This window comes from Lissotriton helveticus, chromosome 12, assembly GCF_964261635.1.
Source record: "Lissotriton helveticus chromosome 12, aLisHel1.1, whole genome shotgun sequence".
Lineage (NCBI taxonomy): Eukaryota > Metazoa > Chordata > Amphibia > Caudata > Salamandridae > Lissotriton > Lissotriton helveticus.
Window position 1 is genome coordinate 232,457,040 of NC_136073.1, and position 12,861 is coordinate 232,469,900.

General features: G+C 41.7%; 1 protein-coding gene across 1 annotated transcript in view; it reads left to right on the plus strand.

Annotated features, from left to right (window-relative positions):
- Window positions 1–12,861, plus strand: part of ZC3H18 (zinc finger CCCH-type containing 18) — a 529,005-nt gene that overhangs the window by 484,782 nt on the left and 31,362 nt on the right. Inside the window, exon 18 of the mRNA XM_078670778.1 lies at window positions 3,331–3,424. Within this exon, the coding sequence (XP_078526904.1) occupies window positions 3,331–3,424 (94 nt within the window). The remainder of the gene's footprint in view (window positions 1–3,330; window positions 3,425–12,861) is intronic.

The window sequence follows — 12,861 nt, forward strand, 5'->3', positions numbered from 1 at the left end:
GTGCCATATCTGCAACTTTGAGCCACCAGAGAAATTCTGTGGAAACCACACAGGTTTAACGGGGCCATGTCCCTGTTGGTAGGATTAAAGAACCTTGGTTAGGCACATGAAGTGTACCTAGGAGAAACTGAAACCCTGGCTCCATATTTAAGTTACCTGAAAATCTATGGACCCCACCCAGTATCAAACGGAGGTCACGTTGCTAATGGCAATGTTAAACATCCAAAGGCAACTATATTCAATCCAACCAGAGGCCCTGGTGCCATCATTTTAGCCTTCTCTTTCAAGAGTACTTAAAAAATAAATGGTGTAAGTTATTGTCCCAATCTAATTCAGTCTAAGAATGTGGCCTACGCCCAGTTTTCAGTTCTCATTTCATTCCTAAGTTGGTGCATGTTAATCTTTCTCTGGATATGCAAGATCATGTTTTATTCATATCCTAATGCAAGAGATAGGCCATTGGAGACTGATTTGATTATATTCTTTGGAGTGTGTACAGTACTTAATTTGTGGTGGCGGTACCCCCCCCCCCCCCCCACCACCACCACCACCACTTGTTGAAGTCATTAGAAGTCTTTACGTTCCTCCACAGGGACCAGCCCAGCGGTCTGTTGAAAGAGTCTTACTCTGATCTTCACACCAGAACTGGAGCAGGGCCGTGTGCAAGTCCATGCAAGCTTGGTGGTGCTCACTTTGCACTCCACAACCAGATGATGACACTGGGACCTCACATCATCATGGACATGCCAAACAAGTCATGCAGTCAGGTGGTGTTGACGTTCTTCAAAGCTGGTTACAATGGCTGAGCCACCTATTTCTTTCCTACGCCGGCCTCTAGGCTCTTCTGTGGCACTGATGGGGCACAGAGCAGTCCTTCCATGCTCAGTTTAGCGTTTAATAGTATGGCACGTGAGGACGGAAATATATCCTCTACTAACTATACAGGAGTCTCACACACTCTCCTTTGGAGGAAACTGTATAGGATTTCCTGTGTGTGTGTAAAGCCAGAATCTGTTACCATGAAAGTTGGTGCTGGCAGGCCAGGCAGGATGATTGGTTGGGATCTTTTCGGGTAGGATCAGGGGCAAGAAATGTTGAGTCTAATTAGGGGCGCAACTCGACAAACAAGACCCACCCACACCGAGCATCAGCATTGTCGCAGTGTTGGAATGCAGACGAAGCGGATAAAAGGGTATATTTGTTGGTAAAGGAAGCACACTGGCAAGATGGTGTGCCAGAGGAAGGCCGCTTACCTGGAGATGCCTTATGGCAGGTTGAGTAGACCGAAGGTGGGTGTAAACGGAGCACGGCACTCGCAGCCGAGACCCGCCGGAGGGCAGGGCGCAATATAGACAGACAAGGTAGCAGCAGTATGAGGCTACACCCACACGCGATCTAAGAAAAGCCATCAAGACACTTTATGACCCCATCAACAGCATGTATGATTGCCTCAGTAAATAAAAGGTGTCAAAAATATGACAAGCAAATAACAGGACTGGATTGATACATGTCAGAGATGATTTATGACCGGTTATCCATTTGTGATTTAGGACCTCTTGTGTGTATGATTTATGGCCCTGTCAGAAATGTTTTATGACACTGTCATTTCGATTTAAGCCCCTGTCATATTAACTTATGCATGGGTACTGCGAGTTGTGAAGCAAAGAATATCATACATGTTAAATAGAACTGCGGCCGAGATTTCCCAATAGAAACATAGAGACGTGTCTGGTTTAAACGTATTCAAAGTGTATGCAAGAAATGTATTTCGTTTTTTAGTTTTATATAGCGCGAACCTGACCAGTGGGTATCAGAGCGCTTTACAAAGTTTGTACAGTAACCTAGGCAACATTTACAAGGCATACACAAGAAAAAGTAGGCATACGGGATAATAATATACAATAGAGGTTGGAATAGAAGAACGATATAGTTTAGAGGTAGCAACTGTAGGTTATTTCGGAGGTTGGAGGAATAAATGAACAGTTCTTTCAAGCGGTAGAGATAATGTAGGCCTCAGTTTGAGTTACTTGTGTTAAAACGAAAAGCTCTGTGTTTGCTGTGCATTTTTCCTTTCTTTCGTTTCAGGAGCCAAGTTGCAGTAGTTAACGTAACATGCAATTTTAAAAAACATATTTAGGATTCAATATGCATGTACAGGTTGGAGTGGGTCGGGGTAATTGGGTGTAGTGTTTAATTTTTTTTATTAACGCAGGATCATATTTTTCAATGAAGTAGGTTTAGTGTGACACTGCTTAATTAAAAATATGAGCCTTATTTATGTTTGGACTTGGAAACTCTGACTCAATTACTGTTTAGTGGTTTCACAATGATTTGCTATGACCACATTGCGTCTGTTGCAGTACAACATAGTAATGGTATACCATGTGTTGCTGAAATGAAAACCGGGAGAACGACCATGCTGGGATTTCCAATAACCAAGTATGTGATCTTCAACAGCCCCTCTTAAATGAACGAGGACAAAGCTGGGGGCACAGATGCTAACAGACAATTTCTCCAACGTCTACATTTTTTTTTATATTTGCTGGATGCGCATTTACTTAAACTTACATAAGATGGAAGTAGATCATGTAATCAATCAGTTTTGATTTTGTCCGGAAGGCTCTGTACCATCGTGAAGTGATGGTATTTTTGACAATGCATGAGCTAAATTGAAAAGTTTTTTTTAAATTCAGTTTTCTCAAGAACACAATTGAATGTTTTGGTTGGCTTTTGCCCAAACTGTTGTCTACTTGAGGCTGCTGTCACACAGACACATTGTCAGGCTATAAATCTTCAGATGCTGTTCCTTGATGTGAATTTAGGTAGCCTCGATAAATACTCTGCAAGGACAGACCGACTAGCAGTAGTGAGTGACCCTCGGGTGGGTGGCCAAAGATTCAATTTTTTAAGTGAAGCGAGATTGCATATTTCAAACGGAATGATTTTGAGCAGTCTCGTGTTGAGTTGAGGCCACAATTGAAGTCCAGGTCCTCAGTTTCCAAAGTCAACAGTCCAGCCTCTAGAGACCATTTCCTAAAAATGTATCTGTCACTGCCAATACAAATATACTACACACAAACAGCAACAGTGCCGTTCTTATTCTTGCTGGTTTCATACACATTACAAAGATGCCATCACATGTGCTCTCTGGTTGCTGTGTTAGGTTAGTGTTGCATCAGTGGGTGCAAGCTCTTATGTCTGATTCCCAGTGCAAGAGATGCTTTGAATCCATCTTGCATGACTGTATTTTTTCTGGGTTGACCGTTATAGTTCAGACGATTTTCTAGAGACAGTAAGTGCTGATTGTTTTTTATTTTCCTCTTCATTCAGTGCGTGATAGAAAGATCACTGTAAGGCCACCCTCACCAAAGCAAGACCGTGTAAGAGGACTGAGTGCAAAATTGTCAGCTACTCCACCCGACAGGTAAGACATCACCACTATCTCCTTTGGAGTCTACTTCTATTACATACATTCGACCAGCCATGGTGGAAGGTAACCCGATGTAGCCATGTAAGGCATCACAAGTAGGAAGTACCAGATTTTACTTACAATCACAAGAAGTGAATCATTGCCAGTGAAGGGAAAGACAAAATGATATCCGGGCAGAAAATATTGTTTCTACCTTGCATATATACAACATTTTGTGAGGGGGGTTGTTTATTAATGTTGTTCTTCGATTTGTTAATAAGCCACAACATTGATTTGTCTCTTAAACTGACTAAGGCAAGATGAATTGTGAAAGACTAGGCTGCGTTAAGAGCTATGGTAGTTCTGTGAATTACTTTAAAAAAGGTATTAGTTGGACAGCCTTGCTTCCCTTCAATTCAGACGCCATCATCCTCATCTATATAGTTCCACAAGGATGATTATTCAGCCACACTCTGTTCAACACCTATATGACCTCACTTGCCACCATCTGCACACATGAAATCAACAATGCCCAGTTCATACTCTTTCTTACGAGGCACCAAATACCCTGACCAATTTCTTCACCTGCATGACCAAAGCCACCAGGTAGATAAAAGCCACCTGCCTCAAGCTCAATGCAGACAAGAAGAAAGTAGTAATATTAGGAAGAGACATCTTACTCTGGGACTTCACCTGGTATCCTGCCAAACTCTACCCACCCCCCTCCTGGCAGCCCGCACAAAGAACCTCAGAAGAGTAATCGACAACCAACTTCATGGTCGGCCAAGTGAATGCAGTCTCAATCATAGGCTTCCACACACTAATGATGCTAAAAAAAGACCTTCAAATGGCTCCCACCAACACTTCAGAACCGCACCTAAGCCCTCATTCCATCAAGCTGAACTACGGCAACACACTTTGCTGAAAGCAACACAACTTACCGGAAGAATCTAGACCATATAAAACACTGCAACCAGTCTCACCCTCAACCTCCCACAATGTCACCTCGCACCTCAAAGAGCTCCACTGGCTCCCAATCCACAAACAAGCACCCTCCAAACTCCTGAAGCACACATACAAAGCCTTGCGCAACATTGGCCCCACGTGCCTCAACAAAAACATAAACTTTCTCGAACCTAACAGACACCTCCGTTCAGCCAGACTCCTATTCACCCACACATCCCATGTATACGCAGAACCAAATACAACAGTTGTGCCTTCTCCTACTTCACTCCTACAGCCTGGAGCAACCTGCCCTGCACATCTGAGATCCCTCTTCAGTTCTTGAATTACACAAGGTTCATCTAGCCTGATCGCGGCTAGGCTTTGTAGAACGGTGATACCCACATCCACAGTCCATGGGCAATGCACAATTGATGAACCTGTGAGGGATGTTTGCCTACACTTTTCCACCACTCCCTTCTCATCCTGTATGTGATGAGGCAGGTGCCTATGACCCTATCCTAGTGGCACCAACCTAGGCAAACCAACCCTGGTATTCAGTGCACATAGAGATGTCAGTCCCCCTATGAGAAGCTCCTGCTCAGGTCAGACCTTCTCACTGAGCAAAAGGGTCGGGTCAGCTCAGACACCCAAATCCCAAACAGCTAAAACTCGTATTGTTGCATCTGAGTTCCTAGAGTTCGGCTACAGTAGTCTTCCAGAAGAATGCATGGATATCCTGCGGAAACTGCAAAAGCCTACTACTCATGCCTGTTATGCAGCTAAGTGGAAACGGTTCATGCATTACTGCATCCCCAGACAGATTGTTTGGTTGTTACCCATACCTTAACGTGGTCCTCACACCCTCCCTTTGAGCTCCCTACAGCTCTTGCCTTTAAAGGTGGCTTTCAAAGTTGCAGTCACCTCCTTCAGTTGCATTAGTGAGCTTCAAGTTCTTACAGTATAGGAACTATTCATCCAGGTTCACAATGATGGGATAGTTCTAAGGACCAACCCGAAATTTCTGTCAAAGGTAGTTTCAACCTTTTCACATGAACCAAAGCATTGAGCTGCCAGGTTTTCGCTGGCCAATCTGTCCAAAGAGCACTTTTTCAAACATGTGCATCATCTACTTGCTAACTACTGCATTGAAGAGGGTCTGCTTTATAATGTATCTCCAGCCACACCTGGAACGAACAGGAAATGTTACTTGCCCTGTAGCCATCTGTTTTTAGTGTGAAGAGCTGTAGATTCACGTGTGCCCTCCCTCCTCCCCGGAGGCTATTATGTCTCCTTATGTTTGTGCCAGCTCCCTTTCCCATGCTTTTTGGTAGGACCATTTCAAGTCTACTGGTTTGTCCAGCAGGATTCTGTACAGCGTCCCCATGAGCCCTTTTGTGGTGTCATATGTACTCAAATGATGTGAGGGTTCTAATTGTGTGGTCCCTTTACCCTGAGTGCATCACCTAATATCTTATTTTAAAATATTGCAGCTTATCCGGTTCAGGCACTTTAAAGTCTTTTACAGTCTTTGAAGGTTTTGATTCTTCTCTTGTGAAACATGTAACGTATCATTAGGCAACCCCCTTCTTTCTAATTCTGTAATATGTCTGTGTCAAGACCTGGAGGAAATGTGTGTTTGTGTGGATCGGTATGTATTGTGCTACAGATGTGGAAAGACCTTTTGTCATATATATTATTCCATAGTTCAAATGTTGTTTAAGTTACATCTAATAGATAAAGCAATCCTGGTCTTTGAAATGTAAGTAGCCTTGGGAGGTCCTAAACCTCCCTTCCCGCCACCGCTCTGTCCATAAAGAGCAACCGCTTTTCAAATTTGTGCATTGGCCATTCTATTAATATTCTGAAATGGGCTGCTTGGTAGTATTTGGAGATGTCTGGAAGTCCCAGACCACCTTTCTCCAGGGGCGTCTTCAACATTTATTTGTTCTGTCTCACTCTATCTCCCCCCCAGAACTATTCTATAATGTGATTCTGACGGAATTGCAGCTCTGTTTTAGGTATGGCCATAGGTATCAAAAGGAATAGATATAATAGGCGAGGGAGTATGTTCATTATCACTACATTTATATTCCCAAGCCATTAAATAAATTGTCCCTTCAACTTAGTCAGATTGTCTATTAACTGTGCCTTTAATCTGGGCCAGTTGGCCTTGGCCTAAGTGTCAACTAAGTTTGTGATATAGATGCCCACTTTTTTATTGCATTTTTTTCCCATTTCACTGTCCAGCTCTTTCTTAGGTGGTTCTTGTAATCACTGGGAAAAGAGACACATTTAGGTTCTCAAATTTGTCAGTGTTGATCCTGAACCTCGATATCTTTTCGTAATCCTTTAAGCACATGCAAACGGCCGCCAGGGATGACTCTGGCTCCGTTAGGATAAAGCGGACGTCACCATCAAATAGACGGTTTGTGTGTTATTAAATGCCAAAGGTCACTTCCCTGAGAATGTTGTTAACCGCACGATTGTGCAGCAGCTTCTCAGCTAGGAATGACTGACTAAGAAAATGAACTGTGAGAAAATATTTAGGTGAAATTCAGTCCCACACTTTAGAACAGAGAACTTTTGGGTCCTGAGCAACACCTAGTTCTGAATTTCACATTATGGGAAATTATTTAGCCTTTGCCAATTAGCACTAAGCAGGGCATTAAAAAAAATACCCACTGATGTAATAACCTAGTTTTCTATAGATTTTTGGTTTTCACTATTGCCAATACACTTGTGATATTTCTAACCATTGGTGTACACGTTTGTACTAGGCTGGCGTACAATACATGCTTTTCTTATATTAACCATGGGGTGGGATCTGAGTAGCTTATATAAAAAACCAGTACGTTTCTGGCAGGACAGGTAATATAAGGATGAGATCATAGGTCACATGTATGTTTCAATGAATCTGCACTACATATAGGTATGCCTTCACTACCTCCACGGCAAAAGGTACCTGCCAGGTATAACCAAAGTCTTTGGTGCAAAACACAGAGTCCTGTGGAGTGAGTTCCGTCTTGCAAGTTTCCAGTGTTTGATGCTTCAGGACGTTTTAGGGGTTTATGTCCATTACATTTCAGTTAAGCCTCCTTGGAATCAGTAGGTGTTCAGTTACCTATAGGACCTGGCTTGTCTTTTGAGTCTGTTGTCATGATTTGAACTGGGTCAGCATCTCTGCAGGTCTAGTACCGTTCCTTAGAGATTTGGGATGCTAGGGCCGTTATCTTTTTTTTTTTAACTGTTTTAACTCAATATTTTCCTATTCGTGTTTGAGTAAACTACAAGCTTTGTCCATGTGGTTAAATTGGGTTATCCCTTGAGTTATCCAGTATAGTGTAGTTCCTATAGTCCCAATAGGCTCTGCGCATTGGAATAATATCTTCAGTAGTGGAGACATAGGACTGAGGTCTCTACTGACTATATTAGACTCAAGTTTTTTGCCAGCTAGCTCAGAGTTCACTAGAAACTTTCTCGAATAAGCGAGGAGGAGTTTAACCTCCCTGGATAGACAAGAAGGGATTTAGTTTCTGACAACCATAAAACATGACAACTTTGCTCTCCCTGAATAAGAGTATATCTCTAGAGTCGTGTGAAAACAAAAGACAGCTATTTCACTCAGTCAATAAGTGCGTACTTAGTTTCACCAGATTGCAGAGAAAAAGAGAGACGGACGTTTTCAATAAAAGGTGTTGTTTATTGAGCAGTCTCTTTCCTCATACAAGAGAAATGAATTGCAATTGCAATACTTATAGTTAAGTAAAGTGCATACAGTAAAAGCAGGATCATGAAATAATACTGTAAAAGCATTGATATGGTTTCTTAGCCATATGATACTTTAAAATGGATAAAATAGATCCATACATATATACATTGACTAATCGTACTCAACTGGTGCTTCTAACTACGCCTACCCCGGTGTACCTGACCTAAGCCTAATACGTGGGAAGGAGTAAGTAAGTAGCAGTTTAAGTTAAGTTTGTTTTGCCTAGAATCTGACTCAAGAATTCTCTGTAAGGGTTTAGTCAGTTCAGTACCTGGGTATTAGAAGGCAGGAGGGCTGGTATCTCTCTCTCAGGACTCGGTATCCCAGTCACCCGCAAGGGTAAGCTGGAAACGCCGGAGGCTGGATTTCTCGGCAAGAGAAAAGACAGTGTCTTTCTCAGCGCGTCAAAAGGGAGGGGCAGCGTCCGTGGGCTCTCGCATCAGCTGGGCTCTCGGGCAAGTAGTAGCTGCTCCAGATTCATCACCACCGTGTGTTTGCTTAAGGCAACGTTGGTATATTTATACCTGAAAGGTGCCGGGTTTGACGTAAGGCTGGACATAAGACGTCAATAAAGATGTCACTAAGAACTGGTCGTTCTTACAGTGTTTTACATGAGTTCTTGGACGAAATCAAAACAACGGCAGCGGGGATTTCCCAGGTTGCTGGAGGCTTGGATTTGTTTAAGAACTCGGTGTGCTTTCTAGGGGGCTGGAGGAATAGGCTTGCTTAACCACTTGGCTGCTAAGGCAATTCCCGCTGGGTGCTGAAATTTCCAAGATCCCATTCTACATGACGAGTTCACCTTGTCATGAGCACAGCTCCAGTGTGCCTCATGACGAGCTCACCTTGTCATGAGCATGCAAGAGGTTAATGTGACAGCATGCGCTATGACTGAATTATGAAAAGGGTTTTTATGCCGTTGTAGGGATATTATTGATTTATAACCAGACAAGGGCAAAGAATAGGAATATCGATTCAGGTACCTAGATAAACACACTACACCCACTCCACGAATTCATGTCCATAATACTAAACTAAGCAATAGTAAACATATCTAACGGTGCATGTGTATACCGATCCACCCCAAAATAAATTTTTTGCATCTGAAATGGCATATGCGAAATACACGAAAAATGAGTATAGGTACAGTATTTCAAGCAGAGTAATCATTCATAAAATAGGATTCATATATATCAGCGGAATGATTTAGCGAAAATTACACATGAAATGGCTCTTAATACAGAAAAGAAAAGTCCGAGACCATTTCATCACATATAAATACAGTTATTTGTAAATATGCTAGAGGCTGAGGTAATATATTGTCTCTAGAGTTCCTAAAAATAGAAGCTCTGTTCTCTAAGAATAGTTCTACTTTAAGCAGAGGATGAGTGCCAAAAAAAAAAGTAAATATTTTGGAATCGGGGCAAAAAATAATTTAGTTTTTCAGGGGAAGAAGCCAAAACAGTTCCAAATATTTCCAGAAGCTTTTGTTTTTCAAAGCTGAAGGCCAAATTCAGAGTTCAGGGAACGCTGAGTGCTCGTTTGCTTAAAAGTTATTCTTTTTGTTCAGGGGAGAACATCATTTCAGACTGACTTTCAAAAAAGCAGTTTACCGCTTCAGGTGAAAGTTCGACCAAGTTGGAAAATGCCGCAACTGTGCAGTCGTGAGAATGATTGCTATCATCGATGTATTGATCAGCATTGCTCACAGAAGGTCGTACCTGGTTGATGCTGCTCTCATCTTGCACTTCACTACCCTTTAATCGCAGTGGTGAAGCCTCAACGAATGCCGTCATCAGGATGGGTAACCGCTGGGGACAACACGATGCATGAGCCGTTACAGGACTTAGCAAAGTATCTGTATCCAATGGTACTTCTGATTGTAGTGCGAGACAGACGTCTAACACGCATTCATCTCCGCACAGCATACATCTTAACACAGGTAAGATACAATTCTGCCAGATGGGTCTGAATGAAAGAAACCAGGTCATATTCAGATATCTTAGCCGGGCTAATCCAAGGACTTTAGTTATGCGGTCCCGATAGCGTATAGCTAGGATCGTTTCTTCCATTGTTGCTGGAGTCTTGTCTGTGACATGGCTTGCCATAACGAAGCAGGGGTATCAAAATAAAATGCCTGCTACGAGTCCCAACAAGAGTGGAAGGCCGCCAAAGATCGAATGGACAAAATTAGGAAAGATGCCCAGGACTGCTTTAAAAGGTGTCAACAGTCCCGAAAAAATTGTCTTAAATACACTCGGGATACCATTCGTATCTGAAATGTTTAAGATTTGTTTTAGCATTTCTGCGAAATGTAAGGGGCAATTTGTTGATAATAGTGCATGTATCTCTGTTGTTGTCCTTGCAACCTGGAGATCATACGTTTCTTTTGATGACGTCAAGGGCACAGGCGTCTTTAGAAGAACAGACTTCATTCTGCTTAAAGTATCAATTCGAATAGAAGAGATTTTCAAACTGGGCCAAATTTTTCCTTCCCTGTCTGGAGTGTCGTTCGGATACAATACTTGCATACAACAAGTGACCATGGACGAAACGCTTACAAGATAAGCTTTTCCTGGCATCAAGCCACAACATCTGTGGTCCACAATTACAATGTAGCTCCCGTTCGAAAGCCGTCTAAAGAATGGCTCTATTCGGGTTGCAGGTGTGCCAAGCTGGTGACATGAAAGGTTATTTGAAGTCCCCTCACAGGCCCCATGTAGATTTATACCCTGACACAGAAGTATACCACTTAGTGATTTTTCACAATTATTACCACTAAGAAATACATTCTGTCCTTTTTCACTATAACATGTGTGCGTGTAAGGTAATTTCCATGATGACTTAATGTATCCTTTACCCAACCTTTCATACTGGCCTGCCTGTATATACTGTTGGCAGTATCGAAATTGGAAAGTTGTTATCAGAATAGTTATGATTCCGTGTATTATCCATTCGGTGACAGGCCGTTCTGACATTGTCAATGGTAATCTCTCAAGTTTTTCAATGCTCAGAATTGTATATTCTGCTCCTTTTTGTGCCAAGCTGATTTGTATATCAGTAAGGTTAAAGATAGAGAACAGTGACGCTGTGTTGATTAAACGCCAAGGCACGTAGCCTGAACGCAGATTTTGTAACGTCCAGCCAAGCTGTACAATAGAACGCAATTGGGACTGACCATGTTGTAACATTAGTAAATCCTGCTCTATTATATCGATTGCAGATGATACAATACTGTCCAGTGAATATATTCTGGAAGACAGAGTCATTAACCCATTGTCGACAACAGAAAGTGATTTTTCCAAATTAATACGGTCAATTTCCCGTATTTTCTCTGCTGGTTCAATTTGAGTTTCTTTCCAAGCTTCGTTATAAGCTGCATATATAGAGGCCGCTATGAAACGTTTTTGACGCTGTTTGCCTGGTCCCATAATGAAATCACGCAAGTCAGCACCTTCTTTAAGTAAAGTTAAGTGTTGCTTAATTTCTGCCAGTGTGGATGTCTGTAGCCATTCAAGGCAGAGTTTTCCTACACTGTATGTTGTTACTATCCCTGGATGTTGTCTCTGGGAGTATCTAGGGTCTGGCCTGGTCAATTTGAACCCCTGTATTTTGTTCAGGAATCTATCTTGACAGTTATTTGTGTCTGAGGGCCAGATCAACCATTTTTTCCAATCAGGATGTGTTCTGTTTTGGTTTAAAATATGAGATACGTCTATCTCAACCTCTGTAGTGCTATTACTGTCAGGTGTTTGCTTTGGAATAGACGGTTTGTTTAAGTCTTTAATTTTGGCTAGGCCAAGACAGGTTGTTTGTTGAATTGTCATTCAAAAATATAATTTGTTCTGGGATCATGCAGGCTCTGAATAATGATTATATACCTTGGACTTGCAAATCTTTGGTACCCCAGATGGTTTTTGTTTCAATGTTATTTTTCCAAAAATCAAAACCAAATGTATTCATTTTTTCAAAAAAAAATTCTGAATAGATTAATTTTGTAGTTGTCAGCATGGTTTTCATTCCTGTCTTATTTAACAGTTTGAAATAAAACGTTTCTGCTTCACTTGTGTTAAACCCTGTGAAGTATGGGAATTTCTCATAAAATGTTTTTGAACTACCTTTTGGTGGAGTTGCACAATGTTCCCATTGATTATAATTTAAAACATTTCTAGGTTGAGCAGATTTATGCAAATAATGGTTAGCATAGTGATTGTAGCAGTACATCTGTTCATAATTTGATGAACCTTGTAAATAATCATGTTCTGTAAATTTTGCTGACATAACTAAGTCTGACAACATATCATTAATACTTTGAAAGTCCCAATCATCAGAGAATGTGCTTTGTTTTACAAAGTCACTTAATGAAACCTTAACTTGATGAGGATACTTCAAGAGCTCGACCGGGCCATATATTTCGTAATCTGTTTTGTCCCATGCTACCCCACCGGGTATCGGATTGGCTGTGAAGTTTACTGAAGAAAGTTCTCTTTTCTCGATGTGTGAAGACTTGTGTGGTTTTAGGACCAGGTTGATATTCTGGCTTGCTGTGTCCATTGTAATATATTTTCCCTCAATGAAGTGTCCCAAGCATAGCACCATGATGAGCAAAAGCAGGAGGAAAAGTACACCTAGCACCACCCAAAATTCAATCCATGGGGAAATCAGATAGGTTTCTTGTAGTTGATGAAAGAGTTCTTTAGCTTTGTCTTTAAAAGTTTTTGTTGTTGTTGGCTGTTCC